General features: G+C 47.4%; 1 protein-coding gene across 1 annotated transcript in view; it reads right to left on the reverse strand.

Moving 5' to 3' along the window:
• HGF (hepatocyte growth factor) overlaps nucleotides 1–23,864 on the reverse strand; it is a 564,049-nt gene that overhangs the window by 213,843 nt on the left and 326,342 nt on the right. Inside the window, exon 11 of the mRNA XM_078674176.1 lies at nucleotides 16,224–16,357. Within this exon, the coding sequence (XP_078530302.1) occupies nucleotides 16,224–16,357 (134 nt within the window). The remainder of the gene's footprint in view (nucleotides 1–16,223; nucleotides 16,358–23,864) is intronic.

A 23,864-nucleotide genomic window follows, 5' to 3' on the forward strand; every position in this document is an offset into this window, starting at 1 on the left:
AAGGAGAAGAAAGGGACTTTGCTGTGTGCTGTGACCCTGCCTACTTGAACTAAAAAGACTTTGCTGTGTGCTGTGTCTGCAACCCGAATCTCCAAGGGCCTGAGAAGAGCTGTCTCCCTGTCTGCAACCCAGGAACATAAAGGTTGCCCAAGGACCACAAGAATCTGCTGTGTCCCCTGAAGCTGCTGTGGGCTGAAGAGATCGTGAAGCCCTGCTGTTTGCCTGACCGTCGGCCCTCTGTTTGGCTGGAGGGTGCTGCGCTGTGCATTGTCTGCCCAACCGGCTGCTGTGCCGTGCTGTGAGGTCGCCGTGTTCATCGACACGTGTTAGGTGCAGACTGAAGGTTTGTGAGCCTTCCCCGAGCAGAGCGCACTAAAACAACCTGTGTGCAGCTTCACCACCGCGACCCGGGGTCAGTAAACCCCCGACGAAGGGCCCCGTACCTTGCTGGTACCAACGCGACCGAAAACGAGCCCGCTGCTCTCCGATTGGACGAGAGAGCCGGGCCCCCTCACCAAACGCCGCGACGGGATTGGCCCGTGCGGCGCAGCGTCATCACTGTTGCCGTGTGGTGATTGGCTAGGGCGAGGAGCGTCATCGCAGGCTTGACCCGGGAGCCGCACTGCCATAGGCTGACTCCCGGGTGCTGTGGAGGCTCGCCCGTTCTGCCGCGTCTGGATTGGCCCGCTCGACTGGAGGAGCCGAGAATTCACCGCGATCACCGCCGGGCCCGGGGAAGACTGACCTGACCTCGCCGAGGGACCTGAAAGAGTGCTCCAGCCCCCGGCCTGCCGTCTCTGCTCCCCGCTGCTCCCTGGAGAACCGAGAGCGGGCGGTGGAGCGTCCTGAGACCGGCCGGGCTGGAGCGCTAGTGAGCGCTCGCCGCGAGGTGCGCCTGGAAGGGAATCCCCCCTCCCAACAGCATTGCGGTGAGACGCGCTAGAAGCGCGAAGGGTCCCTGACGCTAGGGGCCGGGTCCCGTTTACGTTATACAACATTGGCATGATTCTTGGCTCATTTTAGAGGAGCGTTTCTAGCATAAAACATTGGCATGGTCCTTGGTTCGTTTTGAGAGCGAAGTGCATATAAATCAGTGGCCATATTCTTTTAAGTGCTGATTTGAGAGACTAGAGACTATTTTTATTTTTATGCTGAGAACTGCCTATTTACAAGACCTACTAAGAATTAAGTGCAACCTTTGAGCTAAAAATGCTATGTGTTTTAAAGAAGTGATTATCATGCGACTGCTTCATTTACATGCTGAAACTAGATAAAGTTATATTTTATATATACTTACCTGTGTGGTCTCAGTTTGTGGTGGATTGGGAATTATTGTTGTGTTAAGTGCAAATGTTATCCACATTGCCTCCGAGTTTAGCCTAGACTGCTCGCGCCATGCTACCTAGAGGGTGAGCAGGGGTTATCTCAGAGGGTTATTCCGTCGCCCTGACCGGAGCTAGGGGTCCCTACTTGGGCCAAGGTACTTACCTTTGCCAACCAGAGACTCCCGGTTCTAACATTGGTGGCTCGCGGTGCGGATTTTGAACTAATGATTGCACTTGACCTGCAGTGATTTCTTGTACATCACTAGTCTAGTTTAGCGGAACAGGTTGCGCAGGATTTTTTCTTTTTGGTGAAACCTTTTTAGTTGAAAAAGGGTAGGAGGTACCATGTCTCAGAACGCGCAAAGCATGAATGCAGAAGGGGAAGTGGAATTTGAAATCCAGGAGTTGCTCACCTATAACAAGGAGCAACTGAGAAAATTCTGCAGACAGCTTGAATGCCCAGTGAGGGGCGGCGCAAATAAGGAAGAGCTACGGACAGCTCTGAGGGCCTGGTGGGAGGCCAAACATGGTGACCTGGAAGCTGCTACTGGAGAGGGAGACACACCGGAAAACGGGTTTTTGCCCAGTGAATTGCCAGTGAGGAAGCCAGGGTCTAGGACCGGCAGCGACCACTCCAGTAGGGTTATGTCTCCAGAGGAAATAGAGGAGAATCAGCGAGTCAGGGCCCATGAGATTGAGCTCTTGAAGCTCAAGGCGGAAGCCGATGAGAAGAGACTGCGCCTGGAAGTTGAGAAAGAGGCGCAGGAGAGAGCGGCACAGGAGAGAAGGCATGCTCTCGCTTTGGAGGAAAAGAAGCTCCAATTGGCTCATGAGAGGAGCATGAAGGAGTTGGACTTCAAATATAAAGAGAGGGGGTCCAGTTCTAATGGTGGCAGCGCACAACCAGTACAGGCGGGTAAGGTATACATACCAAAGGATCTGGTACAGAATTATCAGAGGGGTGAGGATATTTATGCGTGGTTCAGAGCGTATGAACTTGCCTTAAAGATGAATGAGGTGCCTGAGAAGAATTGGGGAGCAGGATTGTGGAAGCATTTTGAGGCCTCAGGGAGGGATGTTTTGGCACCCTTAGACGCAAAGGATGCTTTATCCTACTCCGCCATGAAGGAGGCTTTGTGCCTCAGGTATGGGCTCACTGCTGAACAGTACCGCCAGAAGTTTAGGAACTTCAAGAAGCTTGATTCAAGTACTTGGGTGGAGTGTGTGAGTATGTACACGCGTGCACTGGAAGGTTGGATGAAGGGCAGCAAAGTTACTGATTATGTGGGGTTGTGTCACTTGATTAGTAGGGAGCACTTAAGTAGTTTGTGTGTCCCAGAGCTGCGCCAGCATCTTTTGGATAGTAAGTTAACTGATCCCAGTGAGCTTGCTAAAGAGGCGGACCGGTGGACTAGCACCAGGGTCCACAAGGGGGTGGTAAGTACCCCAGCCAAAGGTGGACAGGGTCCCCAGCAGAAGAGTGGGGGGGACACGGGTAATCAAAAGGAGTCTTCTAAAGGGCCCCAAAGTAGTTCCCAAGAGAAGGTGTCTCAACCCCCCAAGTCTAAGAAGTCCTGGCCCCATAAGGGCCCGCAGGACAAGAAGACCCTCACTTGCTATGCATGTAGGGATGTGGGGCACATTGCTCCAAACTGTCCAAAGAAGAAATCTGCACCCACTGGTGCTCCAGCTCCAGCTCCGGCGATAGCCAGTGTAGCTTTGGGAGGGGATTTGATTTCTAGTGGGGAGGAGGGGTTAGCATTGATGACCCTTGTCTCTCTAGGAGACCGAGAGATGGCCCAGGAAACCTTGCTGCCCCAAAACACTAAGAAATACGGGCAGAAGGTAACCATCAATGGACAGGTGGTGGAGGCTCTGAGAGACACAGGGGCCAGCGTGACATCTGTTAGGTGTCAGTGGGTGTCTGAAGAGCAAATTGTTCCCCAGGTACTCCGGCCTGTGGTGGCAGCTGACAGTTCAGTGCGCTACTGCAGGCTGGCGAAAGTTCCATTTGAATGGGGAGGAGTCTCCGGTATTTTGGAGATTGTAGTAAGTGATGCCTTGCCTGTAGATTGTCTATTAGGTAATGAGCTGGAGAGCTCCCCCTGGAAAGAGGTGGAGCACAGGACTCACTTGGAGATGTTGGGTTTGCCTGCGTGGATCTGTGTGTCCACCCGTGCAATGACAGCAAGAGAGGGCGGTCTAACAGAGCTGGAGCCTGGAAAAATGGCCCAGGGACCTGCCAAGAGAGGAAGGGGTAGAGGGCGCGGGAAACCAGCCCCCACTGTTCCCACGGTCCAGGAGGAGGCAGACCCGGAAGGGGATGCCCTGGAACCTACAGGGGAGCAGGTGGCCGAACTAGGGGAATTGCCTGAGCTGTCCCAGTGGCAGCAAGAGGGTGGTCCCTCCAGGGAGGAATTCTGCCAGGCTCAGAAGGAGTGCCCTTCTCTCATTGGTGTGCGGCAGCAGGCTGCCGACCAGGCCGCAGGCCTGGGGTCCAAGGAGCATTTGATCTATTGGGAGGATGACTTACTTTATAGTGAGCCTAAGTTCGCTGAGCCCGGCGCAGCCCGTGTGCTGGTGGTACCGGAGCGCTTCAGGAACTTCCTACTGGGTCTGGCTCATGACGTGCCTCTCGCAGGACATCTGGGGCAAGACAAGACCTATCACAGGCTTGTCACCCATTTCTACTGGCCCCAGATGAAGACGCACGTCTCTGCCTTTTGTAAGTCTTGCCAGACTTGTCAGGCCAGTGGCAAGAGTGGAGGGAAGCGCGTGGCCCCCCTCCAACCCTTTCCCGTGGTGAGCACCCCTTTTGAGCGGGTGGGCATTGACATCGTGGGGCCCCTGGATCCCAAGACAGCCCTAGGCAACAGGTTTATCCTGGTCTTGGTGGACCATGCCACTCGGTACCCGGAGGCCCTTCCGCTCAGGACAGTCACTGCCCCAGTGGTGGGCCGTGCCCTGATGGGGATCTTTTCCCGGGTGGGATTTCCGAAGGAGGTCGTTTCGGACCGCGGAACAAACTTCATTTCTAAATATATGAAGTCCCTGTGGAGTGAGTGTGGGGTGACATACAAATTCACCACTCCTTACCACCCTCAAGGAAATGGTTTGGTTGAGAGATTCAACCGCACATTGAAGGGCATGATCATGGGCCTGGAGGAGCCCATGAGGCGGAAATGGGATGTCTTGTTGCCATGCCTGTTGTTTGCCTACAGGGAGGTGCCTCAGAAATCCTTAGGGTTCAGTCCCTTTGAGTTGCTGTATGGCCACCCTGTCAGAGGGCCTCTGGCGCTGGTGAAAGAGGGGTGGGAGAAATCCCGTGGGAAAACCCCTCAGGATGTGTTCAGCTATGTGCTGGCCATCCGCAACCAGACCAAGCGCTTCAGGAAGCTCGCTCAAGAGAACCTGGAGGCTAGCCAGGAGGAAATGAAGAGGTGGTATGACCAGAACACTTCTCTGGTTGAGTTCCAACCTGGTCAGAAGGTGTGGGTGATGGCGCCAGTGGAGCCTTGTGCGCTCCGTGACAAGTGGTCTGGCCCATATGAGGTGGTGGAGCGCAAGAGCGAGGTTACCTATTTGGTTAACCTGAAGACTCCCAGGCAGCCCCTGAGAGTGCTCCATGTGAACCGCCTCAAACCACACTTTGAAAGAACTGAAGTGACTATGCTCATGGCTACAGATGTTGGAGGGGAGGAGGATAGTGATCCTCTCCCTGACCTCCTGGCAGTCAAGGAGCACGATGGGTCAGTGGATGGTGTGGTCCTCTCCCCCACCCTGACCCCAGAACAGCAGGAGGACTGTCGCCAAGTCTTGGGTCAGTTTGCCCCACTGTTCTCCCTGACCCCAGGTGTCACCAAGTGGTGCGTCCACGACGTGGACACTGGAGACAGCATGCCTGTGAAACAGAAGTTTTACAGGGTGGCTGACAAGGTCAGAGCTAGCATCAAGGAAGAAGTTTCCAAGATGTTGGCGCTTGGGGTTATTGAGCCCTCCAGCAGCCCCTGGGCTAGCCCAGTGGTCTTAGTGCCTAAGAAAGCTGCTACCCCCGGTGGCCCCCCAGAACTTCGGTTCTGCGTGGACTACCGTGGGCTCAATGCGGTCACGAAGACTGACGCGCACCCCATCCCCAGAGCTGATGAGCTGGTGGATCGGTTGGGAGCTGCCCAGTACCTGAGTACTTTTGATTTGACTTCAGGGTACTGGCAGATTGCCTTAACTGACGGGGCAAAGGAGAGGTCAGCATTTTCAACGCCGGAAGGACACTTCCAGTTTCGTGTCATGCCCTTTGGGTTGAATAATGCTCCCGCCACATTTCAGAGATTGGTCAACCAGGTACTGGCAGGGCTGGAGCAATTCAGCGCAGCCTACCTGGATGACATTGCGGTGTTCAGCTCCACTTGGGAGGAACACCTGCAACACCTCACTGAAGTGTTGAAGGCTCTGCAGAAGGCAGGCCTCACTATCAAGGCCAGTAAATGCCAGATAGGGCAGGGATCTGTGGTGTACTTGGGACACTAGGTGGGGAGCGGCAAGGTGGCGCCCCTACAGGCAAAAATTGATACCATTCTGGCTTGGGAACCCCCCCAAGACCCAGACTGAGGTGAGAGCCTTTCTAGGTCTCACCGGGTATTACAGACGGTTTGTCAAAGGCTATGGCACCATTGTGGCCCCTTTGACAGAGCTGACATCTAGGAATCAGCCCAGGAAAGTGAATTGGACTGAGGCCTGTCAAACTGCTTTTGACACCCTCAAAACTGCCATGTGCACAGCACCGGTGCTTAAGGCACCTGACTTTTCAAGTGAGTTCATGGTGCAAACTGACGCTTCAGAGCAAGGCGTGGGAGCAGTGCTCTCACAGATCAATGATGAGGGAGGAGACCAACCTGTGGCTTTCATTAGCCGGAGGCTGATCCCCAGGGAACAAAAATGGAGTGCCATTGAAAGAGAAGCTTTCGCTGTGGTCTGGGCTCTGAAGAAGCTGAGGCCCTACCTGTTTGGGACTCACTTCCGTGTTCAGACCGACCACAGGCCCCTCAGATGGTTAATGCAGATGAGGGGTGAGAATCCAAAATTGTTGAGGTGGTCCATTTCCCTACAGGGGATGGACTTTACGGTGGAGCACCGCCCTGGTACAGAACACGCCAACGCTGACGGTCTGTCCAGATTCTTCCGCCTTAGTGATGAGGACTCCCAAGAGGTTGGGTAGTTCTCCCCACTTTCAGCTGGAGGGGACACGTGTTAGACCTGACACCTTTTGGCGTGGTTCTTCCCCCATCTTTTTGCCTCTGACTCATGTGTTTTGATGCTGTGCTGGATTTCGTTTTTGCTGATTTAGATGTTTTGGACACTCTGCCACTGCTGATCAGTGTCAGAGTGTAAGTGCTCCTTCTGTAAATTGTGATATTGATTGAGTATACCTAATTGGCATATTTGTATCACCACGAAGTCCCTAGTAGAAGGCACTGTGTGTGCCAGGGCTGGTGATGACAAATGCTACTAGTGGGCCTGCAGCGCAGATTGCGCCACCCACATGAGTAGCTTTAAAAAGGCGACTCAGGCCTGCCAGCGCAGGGCCTGTGTGCAGTCAGTGACTGCCATGTCAGCCTGGCCAGTGTCCCCACTGGCTAGGCCTAATCCTTCCCTGTCTGTGCACATCAGTCACCCCTATGGAAGGCTCAAGGTACCCCCCTGGGCAGGGTGCAGTGTATGGATAAGGTAGAGCATGTGCTAGTGCAGGTACTATGCTCTGGTAGTGGGCTACAGCCATTTTGTGTGCTCACCGCTGTAAGGCTATCTTGCTCCATAGAGTAACATGGAGGGGGGCTAGGCCCATGTGATACCAGCCTCTCTCCCCATAGGAACAAGATGGGACATAAGTGAAAGATATCCCTGGACTCAGAATTTAATGACACATCTTTTAGTGAAGGGTGTTTTTAAATCCTGTGTTGGAGAATAGCACTTTTAGAAAGTGGCTGTTCTCTTGTCTAAACCTTTCTGTGTGCCTGGGTTTGTGGAATGTCTGCCTGGTCTGGATGTGACAGGAAGGGGCTGCAGAGCCCCAGAGGAGAGGGTCGGAGCCATCCCGGGGATGAAAGGGCACATCTGCCTGCTTGGGAGGAGGGAGGAAGGAATGCCAGATAAGTGCTGGGCTGTGCCTGCCTACCTCCCCCACATTCGCTCTCTCCTGGTGGTCAACTGACCCCACTGGCCCTGAAGCTGACAGGAAGAAGAAAGCCAGAGACACCTCAGTGCTCCGCAACCCCCAGAACTGGTTTAGACTGGACCCAGGGCCTCCATGCACAAAGAACTTCAAAGACATTGGGGGGTATAAGGAAAGGACCCCTGTCTGCAGAGAAGTAGATTCTGAAATTCTGCAAGCAAGAAGGAACCCTCGCTGGAAGGAGGACAGCTAGAGAACTGAAGGAAGACTGCCTTGCTGTGTGCTCTAAGGGCTGACTTGTTCTGCTGTCCACCTGGAAGCTAAGGAGAAGAAAGGGACTTTGCTGTGTGCTGTGACCCTGCCTACTTGAACTAAAAAGACTTTGCTGTGTGCTGTGTCTGCAACCCGAATCTCCAAGGGCCTGAGAAGAGCTGTCTCCCTGTCTGCAACCCAGGAACATAAAGGTTGCCCAAGGACCACAAGAATCTGCTGTGTCCCCTGAAGCTGCTGTGGGCTGAAGAGATCGTGAAGCCCTGCTGTTTGCCTGACCGTCGGCCCTCTGTTTGGCTGGAGGGTGCTGCGCTGTGCATTGTCTGCCCAACCGGCTGCTGTGCCGTGCTGTGAGGTCGCCGTGTTCATCGACACGTGTTAGGTGCAGACTGAAGGTTTGTGAGCCTTCCCCGAGCAGAGCGCACTAAAACAACCTGTGTGCAGCTTCACCACCGCGACCCGGGGTCAGTAAACCCCCGACGAAGGGCCCCGTACCTTGCTGGTACCAACGCGACCGAAAACGAGCCCGCTGCTCTCCGATTGGACGAGAGAGCCGGGCCCCCTCACCAAACGCCGCGACGGGATTGGCCCGTGCGGCGCAGCGTCATCACTGTTGCCGTGTGGTGATTGGCTAGGGCGAGGAGCGTCATCGCAGGCTTGACCCGGGAGCCGCACTGCCATAGGCTGACTCCCGGGTGCTGTGGAGGCTCGCCCGTTCTGCCGCGTCTGGATTGGCCTGCTCGACTGGAGGAGCCGAGAATTCACCGCGATCACCGCCGGGCCCGGGGAAGACTGACCTGACCTCGCCGAGGGACCTGAAAGAGTGCTCCAGCCCCCGGCCTGCCGTCTCTGCTCCCCGCTGCTCCCTGGAGAACCGAGAGCGGGCGGTGGAGCGTCCTGAGACCGGCCGGGCTGGAGCGCTAGTGAGCGCTCGCCGCGAGGTGCGCCTGGAAGGGAATCCCCCCTCCCAACAGCATTGCGGTGAGACGCGCTAGAAGCGCGAAGGGTCCCTGACGCTAGGGGCCGGGTCCCGTTTACGTTATACAACATTGGCATGATTCTTGGCTCATTTTAGAGGAGCGTTTCTAGCATAAAACATTGGCATGGTCCTTGGTTTGTTTTGAGAGCGAAGTGCATATAAATCAGTGGCCATATTCTTTTAAGTGCTGATTTGAGAGACTAGAGACTATTTTTATTTTTATGCTGAGAACTGCCTATTTACAAGACCTACTAAGAATTAAGTGCAACCTTTGAGCTAAAAATGCTATGTGTTTTAAAGAAGTGATTATCATGCGACTGCTTCATTTACATGCTGAAACTAGATAAAGTTATATTTTATATATACTTACCTGTGTGGTCTCAGTTTGTGGTGGATTGGGAATTATTGTTGTGTTAAGTGCAAATGTTATCCACATTGCCTCCGAGTTTAGCCTAGACTGCTCGCGCCATGCTACCTAGAGGGTGAGCAGGGGTTATCTCAGAGGGTTATTCCGTCGCCCTGACCGGAGCTAGGGGTCCCTACTTGGGCCAAGGTACTTACCTTTGCCAACCAGAGACTCCCGGTTCTAACAATATATATATATATATATATATATATATATATATATATATATATATATATATATATATATATATATAATATATATATATATATATACAAACAAGTCCCTCCATGAAGAGAGACTAGAGGACACAGCGGGGAGATTCTTGGAAGCCTTTAATTCACCAGCAACAACAGGCATAATGCATTTCGGCTCCTGCCTTCATCCGACGCCCAGTTGCTTCAGGTTTCACTCGCTCCTCCCTTGGTGTTCCGCGGCGCTCCCTTTATCTGGAGTGTGGCGGCTCTGTTTTTAAATGCCTCCAGCTGCCGTCCGTTGATTGATGGACTCCGATTCCCAGCAGGCATTATCCGGTAAGTATCGGTAACGGAGCCATGTACAACTGCGGTGAGTGCTTCTGTGCCAAGCAAGGAGGGGAGAGACGGCTAATGTCATCCGAGTGAAACCTGGAGTCACGGTGTTAGGGGCAGCCTCGAGTCCCCAACGCCCCAACCCCAAGTGCAGAGTCCAAAACCGGGCCGTGGCGTGTAGATTCAATGATCCCACGTCTCCGTGAAGTCACGTACTGCTGGCAGCAGCGGCCCCATACCTGGCTCGTCCTCAGGGTGGGCCTGCCACTTCCAATACCTTGGACGCTTTCACTTTTGTTGTATATATCTCCTACACCAATACCGGTAAAGAGATCCTCGGTAGTCGCGGGCGGTCCGAGCCAGGCAACCGGTAAACCTAAATCTTCTCTCCAAACAAACCTCCTGATAAGGAAAAGGCTCGGACACCCAGGGTTTCTTGCAAGAAATTTATAAGGCAAGTTTATTTATTAAAATTTTTTACTACTTGCCTAATAAATTTCTTGCAAGAAACCCTGGGTGTCCGAGCCTCTTCCTTATCAGGAGGTTTGTTTGGAGAGAATATATATTTCAAAAAGAAATCTTCCTTCGATACTCGACAAGGAAAGCAAAACGGACTCCTCTTAATTAGGTGCAGTTTTTCTGTTTATTCAGTGCATATTGCCACCATGACGCGTTTTGGGCTACAAGGAGCCCTTGTTCACATGACATGCTCAACTTTTTTTTCCCTGTTTTTAAAGTGACACAGTGCAAAGTGCCTAATAGAGCTTGAAAACAGACTTACATATCGTTTTCATACATTTCACATTGCAATTATCATGATTCATTTATGAAAGTTCCATTGCTATTATTTTCATACATTCTAAGTTAATAAAATTAACACTTTATAAATATGATAAAAGCAGATTTTTAAACAGGGAAATATATATATTGTCAACATTGTTTAAAGAAACTAGTTCTTTTACTCACTGCTTAAATGCAAGATTGCTCATAAAATTGTCGTACTGGTTATTGTTTATATGATCTTACAATATATATATATATATATATATATATATATATATATATATATATATCAACAACAAACGACTCTCAAGCTCACACCTCAATGGGTTAGAGAGACACGGACCACAAGAAGTTTATTTTCTCCTCCGTGACGCGTTTCAGACTTCACCAGTCCTTGATCACACATACATTGGAAGCCGTTCGCCATTTTTAAATTTCTTTGCTACACCACGTGATTAATGTACACCGTAAACATACTATTGACCCTTATGGCAAATCCTGCTGTTTGTAGTCTTTTACCATAGGTCATCTACTTTACACAAAACATCCTCCATATCACCGTAAAATTCTACTCAGATGTTGTATCATGCGTTGATAAATAAATACATAAATAAATAAATATATGTATATTAAAAATAATTACATACATATTATAATTTATCTATCAAAATTAGAGATGTTATTACTGAGATAAAACCATGAATAAATATAGATTTAAAAACAAAGCTATAATATTTGCATGTGCAAAATCGCAATGATACTATTGTGTAATGGCTGATTGACCCTAATTCCACCACAACATGTTTGAGGCAGTATCAGCCCGGACCATGCTGGTAGTCAGACTATTAAATTTGCAACCATGCCATAATCTGAAAATCTTACATGAAATCAATGTGCCCCGAAACGCGTAAGGCTAAAGAACCAACCTTGCACATGAATAAATGCAGCTCTGCCTTGAAAATATTGCTGGTGTTGGAGTGCGCTTTCATTTCAAGGATGCTTTGTTTAAAAAAAAAAAAATATATATATATGGACAGCTCCAAAAATACACACCAGAGGTTTTACATTCTCAAGGATACTAGGATCATGAAGCATGGAAGGTCAGATTATTTGGTATGGTTACCTTAATTATACTGAAAAATAAACATTGATTGGCAGATTTCCTGACTGTATTATTTTTAGCCATTTGAAATAGAAGCAACATTTTTGATAAAATCTGCAAATTATGTGTGAAATATGTGATAACCATAATTAGGCAGTAAATGTTGCAGCCACACAATCACCTAAATCTACTGATCCTCATAACTGTCCATTGCTTTTGCAACAGTTTTTCAAGTAAAGTATACAAACCTTAAACATTCTAATTCTAGGCAGTGCCTTTATTAGCTACACTTTAAAAAAACCTGGGGGCATATTACCAAGGGCCATTATCGCCGCTTTAGCGGGACTTTTTCCCACTAATGCGGCGATAATTTTATCGCCCTATTACCAAGCTGTCGCTAACACCAGTTAGCAACAGCTTGTAGGCGATAGCGGGCATTTAGGGGCCCACTTTGCATGTCAGCGATAATTATCGCTAATGAAATGCAAAGTGGGCGTGCCAAAATGTCAGCGACTGAAAACAGTCGCTGCAATCGCTATCGCCTATGGTCAACACAGGCGTAGTTTTGGAAATATTCGCGCTAAGCGCAAATATCTCCAAAAGCTAACGCCTTCCCTGACCTGTTCTTAGCCATGTTATCCAATGAGAGGTGGATAACATGGCTAAGAGCATTGTCACGGTAATGCCTGAATATCGCTGTATTGATAGCGATGTTCACGCATTTCGCCTGTTATTTATCGCTCCTGAGATAAACCTGCTAATAGCAAGGTATCTCAGCGATAGAAACAGGTCAAGGGCGGCGATAGAAATATTCCCGCTAAGCCAACACAGCGATAATTATCGCTAGTTGTTGGTAATATGCTACACGATTCTTTAAGCAAACTGCTCCAAAAAGCCACCCAATATAAAAAAAACATATTGGGTACCATGTGTAATATGGTCCTATTTTGCCATTTTGGTGTTCATTTTGAGGTTGCTTGGCCTTGTGGTTTATGAAGTCACCAGAACTCACCAATGTCAATATTGTGTCATATTTTACAATTTCTTGTCAAGTATCGGTCTCTAGTTGGCAGAGATAAGCACCCTGTCCAAGTAGGGGCCACAATCCTAGTCAGGGTGAGCTAGATAGATACTAAATAATAGCCTGTGCTCACCCTCTGGTAGGTTAGCACAGATTAGTCTTATCTAAAGAGGCAACGTGTAAAGGATTTGTACAACACACACACACCCACACCCACACACAGTGACACAATGACAGTGCCAAACAAATACTCTACAAAGCTTTAGCAAAATAGAGAATATGTTTATGAATGAAAAAAGACCAACAATTCAATAAGTAGAACTGAAGTTATGAATTTTTAAACAATAAATCAAAAAGTAGCACTTTGAAGTCAATAGCACTAAATGGTCATTTGAGGTTGCGCTGGATCAGGTCAAATCCAAAGTTCAGGCTGACTGCAATGGAGGGTAGGCTGGCTACAGGACTCACACAGCTCCTGCTGAGAAAGTACCTTGGATGGAGAAAGTGTTGACAAAGAAGACTCGATGTGTGGAGCCATCGAGTCGTCATCGATCCAGTGGATGGAGGCAACGTGTCAGGGTCTATTTGGGCAGTCTATAAAAGCTTCGTTGACGAGCCCCTTTATGATGAAGACACTGTGCTTTCATTGAGCCACGCTGTCTGACGTTGTTGAGCCAAGTAGTTCGTCAAGGCCATGTCATCGATCTGCTCCAGCGTCAGTATCAAAGGGTAGTGCGTCGGTTCAGATCAGGGCAAAGTGATCATTGCATCGATTTTGATGGTTCTGGACAGCAGGAATCACCTTTCAAGGGCCCAGGACTGGATTGGCACCACTTAGCAGGGAAGGACTCACAAATGGCACAGCCCAGGTGCTGTTGTAGAGTTGCGGGAAGTATTTTATGGCCCTAATGTTTCAGAACAGGGGGCTAGCAAGCAAGCCCTTTCAGTCACTCTGGGTTCATGTGATATAGGTCCAGTCCTTTTCCTCAGCAGGGCAGTGATCAGCGGGCAGCAGGGCAGCTCCGCAAAGCATAATGCAGTTTCTTCAGAGCAGCATTCAGACAAAGTGGCAATCCTTGTGGCACAGCAGTCTTTACTCCTGGCAGAGTTCTTCACAGGTCCAGTAGAACATTGTCTTGATGGGGTCAGAACCTGAGTACTTATACCCAAATGTGACTTTGAAGTGGGGAATGCAGGTGAGCACACGGAGCAATAAGAGCAAATAAATGTCCACTTTCTGAAAGTGGCATTTGTAAAACAGTATTGTTAAATACAACTTTACCAGTAAAGGGGATTTATCATTATCATTCCAAAGATAGGGAACAAGATGCAGCTACTCTTTTCTAATCTGAAAATACAGCTTTAGAGTGTATTAAGGAATTCCCAATGCTAACCTAAGAGGGGAGTAGGCCTCACAATTGTGATATACCAATTTAGCTGTTTATCATTACCAGGACAAGTAAAACTTAAAAGTACCTGTCCTACATATCAGTTACACAGCACCCTGCCCTTAGAGCTATCTAGGCCCTACCTTAGGGGTGGCCTGTGTGTAATACAAGGGTAGTTAAAGACTTGGTAAGTGGTTTTAAATGCCAAGTTGAAGTGGGTATAAATTGCACACACAGGCCTTGCAATGGCAGGCCTGAGACAAGTTTGTAATGCTACTTGTGTGTGTGGTATAACCAGTAATGCAGGTCCACTAGTCACAATTAGATTACAGGCCCCTGGTACATGGTATACCACTTTACAAGGGACTTATACTTAAACTAAATATGTCAATCATGTATACAACAATGTCAGCATGTTTAGGACAGAAGCACATGCACTGTAACACTAGTCAGCAGTGGTAAAATGCTAAGAGTCCAAAGGCCAGCATAGCAATACAGCAAAGAGTAGAGGTAAGTAGGCAAAAAGGTTTGGGGAAGACCACCCTAAAAAGACAGGTCTAACAGTATCCTCTATATAAATTATATATATATTTGCCTTCTCTGGCATTCTCATCATTGTTGAGGATTGTTTTAACTTATGCCTTGTTCATTCACATAGCTCTGTACTTGTGAAGAAATCTTGGCTATTGTGCAAGTAGTGTGTATTACTACATTTCACCTCCCTTATGAAGTATTACATATTATTTTGTAAATGTTTGATATTATTATTTTGAAAGCCACAAATCCAAACTTAGTTAATATAATTCTCTGTGCATTCCTCTCCCCTCATCAACAGATGCATTTACTCTTTCACCCTTTTCAAATGGGTTTCTTCAGGATTTTCATGCATTTGAAGTTCTTATATATCAAGTATGCTACGAAAACAAAAATACTATAAAGAAGTAATTTGAGAATGGGTATATGATTTATAAATATGTTTGATACTTTTCTCACAGTGAGATTAACTATGTAGGGAACTGCTGTAAGAATGTATTTTCCCAGGCGCTTGAAAGGGCCAAAACAGTTTTAAGAGGATTGTGTTACATAGTGATGACTTATTTTTTCATTTTACAGCTAGGTCGTTGGTATTGTAGTTAAGTTAACAACACACCACAAAGACAAAATTACATGTGCAAATTGTATCTAATTCTGACTTGGAAAATATGTACTTTAAAAAATAATTAAATATTTAATCAGGGGATGATGTACAATGCATATTTATATGTGTATTTAGTGTGCAAGAATAATCTTAGCTTTGTCCATTCAATGTAATATAAATGGTCCAATGAATACCACATTTTGCATATTCTAAACATCAATTAGCATGGAAAGAAAGTATCAAAATACTAAAATTTGCATTTTAGAACTACTAGTTCAAGAGAAAGAGGATCTTTTCAGCAACCACTGGGCTAGTTCATTAGATATTGAAGGCCTGTTATGAGTCTGGACAGCATGACAAGGGGTGTGCTTTTGATACACCCTGGACCTCATTTAGAATTTGGCAATGCAGGAGTACAGCTATAAAACAGAGGTCTTCCATCTCATGTAACCTGTTGTTCCCCTTTACTCTTACAAGGTCAAGGAACTGACTTGATAACTATCGGTTGATCCACAAAGCTGATTCCACCAAGAGTACTAGTTATCCTGTGGTCCGTTCACCATAGGGCCACTGTGTCGTCACAATGGTCACTCAGCCATTTTTTAGAGGCCACCTAACTGTGGATCTTTGTAAACATGTCCCAGAAAGCCTGGTGGTGCATAGTATCATACATAGTACAAGTGAATGTCAGTATCAACAAGATGTTCCCATCTGTTAGCAATATTTTTTGGGGGGGTTCCTAAAAAGTGTGATTGCAAATACAAGTGATTGATAAGTCTTTATCGCAGGTTATACTAAACAATTAGTGAGAAAGTGCACTTAGATGTAGTGTAAATTTATCAGAATAGTACACTGTGCCACTAACATGGAATAAACCACTTTTACAAATATTGAAGACAGCCTTTGCCTTAATAAAAGTCTGGTATGTGCACAATTTTGTAATTTGGAAACTGAATAATCAAAAATCGACATTAAATAGTTATTTTTAAAGCGTAGCGTACATTTCTAGTTATAGGAGTGATAAATCATGCATGTGTAAGTAAATAAATATGTTAAAGTATGCATGTGCAATACGATTGATATAAAGGCACTTTGATTTTAATAAATTAAATGCTCACAGTGTGAAATGGAGCAGTAATCCCAAGGAATGAGAGGGTTGTCCGTGTAGCACCAGGGGCCATGAACGTCATTGTCCGGATTCCGGCAATAATTATTTTCTAGTATGGTTTCATCCGGTGCCTGGAAGGTATGTCTGTTGAAACAACACATTATGTGCACATGAGTTATGCCTCAAAACTAATGTTCATGTGACAAATATATGCCTTTAGAAGATACGTTTTTAACTCCTCATTCATGAACTGTCCACTGGCATACAAACAAGGGCTGAGTAACAAAAAATTTCTTGCTACTTACCGGTAATCTTCATTACCCCGATTAGGGTCCTTCCGGTCCCAGTCCTTACAAAGTGAGGCAGTCCTGCCTCCACCCAGCCAACCTAAAAGCTAGAAAACCAAAGGCTAAAGGTCACATAAACCCCTCCCACCGCCATGCCTGTTATCAACAAGACCCAGACACAAACACACCAGGAGGGAGGGAGAGAAGAGGACGGGGAGGACCCTAATCAGGGTAATGAAGATTACCGGTAAGTAACAAGACATTACCCCCTCATGGGTCCTCCCCGTCCCAGTCCTTACAAAGTGAGAAACTCACAAGCAGAGAACCAAGAAGAAAAAATGCAGGACACCAGGGATCCATGCAAAAAAAACAAAATGTTGAATCAAATAAATGATCAGTGAACAGCAGCGTTTAGAACGCCAACAGCAAAACTGTCAACAGATGCATGCAAAATATCAAGACGATAATGCTGATAACAAAGATGTGATGGGACTGCCAAGTGGCCACCCTACAAATCTCCTGGGATGAGACCCCGACCGTCTTAGCCCAGGAAGCGGACACAGAACGTGTCGAACGACCCTGCACTGGAGACGGAGGAGGCAGATCCACAGACTTTTAGTACTGGCAGACCGCCAAACGCACCCATGGACTGATCGTGGAATTGGACACCTTCTTCCCCTTAGCCACACCCCCACAGGAGACAAACAGGGCAGAAGAAAGCCGAAACCCTAGTGAACACTGTAGGTAAATCTGAAGAGCCCTGCGAACATCCAAAGAAGATATAACAAGGAAATCCCCCTCTGTAATTAAATCAGGAAGGATCACCTCCTGTTGCAAAAGGAACTGGAAAGAAACCTCAGGCAGAAAAGCTGGATCAAGCCTCAAAACAAACCGGAACTGTAAATAAGGGAAAGAAATGAGCAAGGCACCCAAGTCACCCAACCGACAAGCGGCGGTGATGGCCAGCAAAAAAGCCACCTTAGCGAACAACCACAACAAGTCCGTTTCCAACAAGGGCTCAAAAGGGAGCAACTGCAGACCCTGCAAAACAGTAGGCAAATCCCAAGAAGGCACGATCACAGGAGAAACCAACCAATGAAGCCTAAAGCTCAGAAGAAGGCCCTTGGACCCCGACAAGCACGAACCGCCGCCCACTGAGCAGACAAAGTGGACGGGGAAAGGCCCTACAAAAATCCATCCCGTCGAAAATCCAACACAGACGTAGGATCCCCCAGCACAGGATCCACCCCATGAGAAGAACACAAAGAGACAAAAGAGCCCCAATGACGACCATAGCATTTAAGGGTCGAAGGTCGACGTGATAACTAGATGTCACAAGCCACCACAGAAGAACAGCCCAAAGACTCCAACTTCAACCGCTCAAGAGCCAGGCCGTCGGCTGCAAACGACGAAAGCAAGGCAGAGACAGGAGCGGAAACTGAAGAGGAACCGGAACCAAAGGAAGCCGGACAAACCCACCCCACCCCCAGCCACAACAAGAGAGGAAACCAAAGGCGGCAAGGCCACAAGGGAGCAATCAGCTGGACCGACACTCTTTCTTCCCGAATCTTCTGCAGCACCCTTAGGAGGAGGGGAATAGGAGGGAAGGCATACAGAAGGCCCGAAGGCCTGGGAATTGAAAGAGCATCCACCACCCAAGCCAGAGGACACATCACCTCCGAACAAAACTGGGGGAGAAGAGCGTTGTGAGGAGAGGCAAATAGATCGATCCAGGGAGTCCTGAACCGAAGACAAAGGAACTGGAACAGAGGAAGAGAGAGATGGTACAGAACAGAGGATGGAAGATTGCGGCTCAAAGCGTCCACATGAAAATTCAACGGTCCCAGAATGTACACCGCCCTCAAGGCCAACAAGTGAGATTCAGCCCAAGCACCAATCATGGAGGCCAGCAGGTTCAGAGACGTGCACTTGGTCTCCCGTGACATTTCAAGTAACAATGAGCCACCTGATTGTCGGTACGAACCAACAGATTTGTCCCGTGGAGATGAACCTGAAACGTGAAATGTGGGCCCTCAACTCCAAAGACTGGCATCTGTCATCAACAAAAAGAGAGGTGGAAGACAAAACCTCACCCCCTTCTCTAGATTGGGAGTGCAAAGCCACCAGTCCAAGTCCCGAACCAGAGCAGGAGAGAGAGGAACCAGAGTCTCATAATCTCATAATCCGCCTGGGAGGAATCCCACCGCGCCAACTGATGAGTCACCAAGGGCTTGAGATGGAGGCGAGCCCAAGGAACCACCGCAGTGGTGGCAGCCATCAACTACTGGACCCACAATCAAACACGAGCCAAGGCAGAGGGACGACTCAACAGATCCCGCAACAGAGTCTGCAGGGAAAGGATCCGAACTTGAGGGAGAAACACGGCACCCAGAGAGGTGTCAAACTGACCCCTGATGAACTGAATTCTCTGAACAAGATACAGATGAGACTTGGCCAGATTCAACTTGAACCACAGATCCTGGAACAAGGTGAACATAGCCTCCACCCCCCAGAAGAGCCTTAGGAAAGGAGGAAGCAGAGATCAAGCATCAATATAGGGAAACACTGAGAAACCCCAATGCTGCAAAGCCCCCAAAGCAGGAGCCAATACCTTGGTAAAAGTCCTGGGAGCAGTGGAGAGGCCGAACGGCAAAAGCTGAAGCTGGAAATGCATCCCCTGGATAGCAAACCGCAGGAACCGCTGAATGGCAGGATGGACTGGAACGTGAAAATAGTCGTCTTACAAGTCCAGAGAAGCCAAAAAATCACCCTCCTGGATTAGGGGAATGATAGACTGTAAGGTGACCATCTGAAAATAGTCCGGAGATTCATAATCGGGCAGAAGGATCCTATCTGATATTGGGACCAGAAACAGATGGGAATAGCCCACTTCTTCCACTGGAACCAGTACAACAGCCCCCTTTGACAACAACTTGGCGATGCCGGACAACATGGCAGACCACCTCAAGGGATCTCCTGAGAAAGGGGTAACTTGAAAGTAATCCAGAAGGGGAGGGCCCCGGAAGGGAATCTGTCAGCCCAACCTGATGACAGACAAGAACCACTGGTTGGAAATCAGAGCAGACCAACGTTCCAGAAACTAACGGAGCTGAGCCCCCAAAACGGGCATAGTCACTTCTGTCCTGCACCAGAGGTTCTGCTGCAGCTGTTGCTGGGGCGGGGATTTATAATGGAATGCGGACCCCGAATACAGGCCCGACCACAAAAGGGCTGAGAAGACAAAGCCCCCTGAAAACCCTGCTTATGAAAAAAGGACTTTTTCTAAGGCACAGGCCGAAAAGGCTTCAACATTTTCTTCTCCTCCGTAGAGAGCTGCACCATTGCATTTAAAGCATCCCCAAAGAGACGGGGACCCTCAAAAGGCATTTTATGGAACAAAACCTTTTGAACAGCCTCAAGACACCAAGACCTGGTCCAGAGAGACCTCTTACAGGCACCACCACCCGGCAGCTGAGGAGAAGGCCCACAAGGAATCAAAAGTCACATCCGAGAGGAATTGTGCCAAGACCTCCATCTGAGCCAAGACAGGAGTAGGGTGCCCTTGATCCTGAAAACAGTCAAACATCTTACTTCTCAAAATCCTTCAAAAGGACCTGCGAAGCACCGGCTGACTAAGTGCTAGCATGGACCCCAAAATGAGAAGCGGCTTAAGATCGCTTGAGAGAAGACTCCACCTTCTGCTCCACTGGGTCCGTCAGGGACGCCTCCTCCAATGACAAAGAAGAAGAAGAAGCAAAGCCATAGAGGACAAAAGAGAATTGACTTTGGGAACCACTGGAAACTGGGCGTCAAAGTTCGCCAGGCGATACCGCTTCCCCAGAAAGCGAGGGATACCATGCTTATTAATTTCAAGCCATTCATTAGTCAGTTTTTCCTTCAGGACATCATGGTAGGGAAGGTCATCCACCACAGAGGAACTATACACGGCGTAAAACCCCTCATCAGACAATGATTTAGGGTCAAAACTAAGCACCTCCCGAATATGGACCAGCATGTCCGAAAAAACCTTGCCCTGGACCTACTTTTCTTTAGGGGGATTGTCCATGTCTTCCTCCTCATACTTAGACCTCTTTGCCGCAGGCTCCAGCAGCGCAGACTGGACAGCAGAATTTATCAATTCTTGCAAGTCAGCCCTAGAAATCTGCAAAACGTCATCCTCTTGCATGTCCTGGACAAAAAAAAAAAATGCTGCTTGGAAACTGCCTTTGCAGTACAGCACCAGTGCAGAAGCTCTCTCACTCATGGTGAGCAAAAAGGAGTAAACCTCACAGGAAACTCCCCATACACAAAAAAGAAGTGCCCAGCAACCTCACTTAAATACTGCCCCCAAACACCAAGTCTTGTAATGTGAGACCTGAAAAACCATCAAAAGGGCAGACCTGCAGTCTCCACCCACAGCCACATACATCAAACATGAACGCGGGGGCCAGACGCTGCTTGCAAACTCTAGCTCTGGAACAACCTGGGGCCAGGACACCAGGAGAGAAAAAACAACAGTATGAATAGAAAAACTGGAAAAACAACCTTTTTTAAAAATATGGTTACTCAGGCTACCGCAACCATCCCGCAAGAAACCCGGAAATAGAAACAGTAACACGGAGCAGCAGCATTCCGACCACCGTCGGAGCAGAAAAAAACAGGCATTGTGGTGGGTGGGAGGGGGTTTATGTGACCCTTAGCCTTTGGTTTTCCAGCGTTTCGATTGACGGGGTGGAGACAGGCCTGCCTCACTTTGTAAGGGCTGGGACGGGAAGGACACACGAGGGGGTAAAGCTCTGCTTTATTGCCAACGGTATAGGTGGGCATTGCTTGCTCCTTCGAGTTTAAAAGGATCTCTGTCTTTTTACAAATACCTGTTGAAATGTATTTTTAAAACATATTTCTTTCGATTTCCAGCAGTAAAAATAAAAAAGAGGTAGTTTGTATTTTATATTAGCATTGAAGGAAGAGCGAACACAAAAGTAACTCTTTCATGTTTATTTAATTGATAACACCAGTGAGAATGATTTAACTAAAACACACATCTCAAGGCATTTGTTTGGTTGGCAAAGGCTGGTTAAACAGCCGAAAGGTGTTCCAGTTTGATACTAGTCCTGCCTCTGCAATAAATCGCATTATTCCAGAGAATTGAGTGCAGGCCCCTTCTTAATGGAGAAAGGACATTTTTGTATTTAAAAAGGCGTGTTTTGGGATCGCCTGATACCTGCACCACTGGCGATTTGGTTGCACTCAGAGAATCCACAAGACCAGTAATGCATGCATATAAATATATATATATATATATATATATATATATATATATATATATATACCGCAAGTGTTCTTTTGAATGTTAGAGTACAAATTCTACATAGAAGTCTGTTGATACGGTCAATGTTTTGCAAATCGGAGTAGTCAAACAAAATGTCAATCTTTTACAAGCATTTTCAAGCAAATAACATTAATGTTGCTGATTTCATTGTGCAGGTTTTAATCTGCTTTATAAAAAACGACAGAGCCTTTAAAGTTAAGACATTGATGATGTTGATGATGGGGTCCTTCCTAATCACAAAAGCGAATTCTGTGTTTCCTGCGTGTCTAAAGAGATAAAATGCACAAGGGATAAAATGCAGAAGGCACATGGCAGTCATTTGTTGATGACTTAATTTGTATGTATACATATGATGATGGGGTCCTTCCTAATCACAAAAGCGAATTCTGTGTTTCCTGCGTGTCTAAAGAGATAAAATGCACAAGGGATAAAATGCAGAAGGCACATGGCAGTCATTTGTTGATGACTTAATTTGCATGTATACATATTTCTGAATGGACAGTAGGACCAGGTATACTTAATCCATTTCAGTGAATGCTTAGGTTCCCAAAAGTGTAGGTTTTAGGCTTACTTTGATAGCACTGGATTGATCAGAATACAGTGGACTTGCATAATTGTACACCACAGATCATATAAGGTATGTATTGTAGTCTGCTTTCACAGTTAAGAATGGTAGGGTCGGTCAACATAAACTTTTTCTATACTGTCACGCTGGACGAGTATAACAAAAATGAAATTACAGTATTCAGCTTTACTTTAAAATAGTCATACAGACTATGCATACCTATACAAATCAAGTAAAAATACTCAACCGCGAGAGTTAAAATGTGGCCGCTAGTTAAAGATGCGTCTCCATCATCTCAATAATTTTAAAAAGATAAATGGTCATTTAGTCTTGTTGTACAAGGGCAGCAGAGGGATGCATTCTCTACCATGGCCGACTGTAGTCTGCTAAATTTGGAGATCTCCACCTTCCTGGGGCAGTACTTCTCCTTCAGCTTTCCCAGCTCTTCTCCTTGGCAGGGGTTCCTCTTGAGTCCAGATGTAATCTAAAGTGCTGGGGTCTGGGCCCTAATCTTTATACCACATTTTCATTTGTTCTTGTGTGGCAAAAGTCTCTCAGCTCAGTCCAAACCAGTTCTGTTCTCTCTGGTCCAGCTTCTTGGCAAGAGGTGGAGACAGTATTGTGCACAGGAGACAGGGCCTATTTAGGTACAGGAAAACCCCTACCACTATTCTAAATGCAACCCAGGTCTATTCATCTCAGCTCTGAGACATCAAGGAACGGCAGGACACACCTCAACCCACCCAGTAAATGCACAACTAAGCAGAGGCACATAGGATGGTTAAGCAAGAAAATGCCTATTTTCTAAAAGTGACATTTTCAAAATCACAATTTAAAAACCATCTTTACTAAAATATGTGTTATTAAGTTCTGAGAGCCTAAACTTCATCTTTCCATCTTGTCCCCATGAGAAGTTATACTTGTAAGATGTTACAAATTATCTCCCTTGCCATCCTATGGGTCAGATAGCCTTTTAATAGTGTAAAACAAGTTACGCAGTATTTCACTATCAGGACACGTCACATATCCAGTACATGTCCTACCTTTTGCACAGACTGCACCATGGTCATGGGGTACCTTGGGCCTACCTTTGGGGTGACTCACATGTAAGAAACAGAAACTTTTAGAGCCTGGCAAGTGGGTGCACTTACATGGGTGCACTTGTCAGATTGACATGGCAGTATAAACTGCATGCAGACACTGCAGTGGCAGGTCTGGGACACCTTTGAAAGGCTGCCTGTGTGAGTGGCATAATCAGTACTGAAGGCCCACTAGCAGAATTTGATTTACAAGCCCAGGGCACACACAGTACACTGTACTAGGGTCTTAGCAGTAAATCAAATAAGCCAAACATGGAAATGTAGAACCAAGAGAAGCCCACCTCGAGTGGGGGCTTGGCGGAGCGGGAATCACCGGAGTCTTCTCTTACCTTCCTTATATAATAAAGTGGACCAGGAAACCTTCGTC

Source organism: Lissotriton helveticus, chromosome 1_1, assembly GCF_964261635.1.
Source record: "Lissotriton helveticus chromosome 1_1, aLisHel1.1, whole genome shotgun sequence".
In the NCBI taxonomy this organism is placed as follows: domain Eukaryota; kingdom Metazoa; phylum Chordata; class Amphibia; order Caudata; family Salamandridae; genus Lissotriton; species Lissotriton helveticus.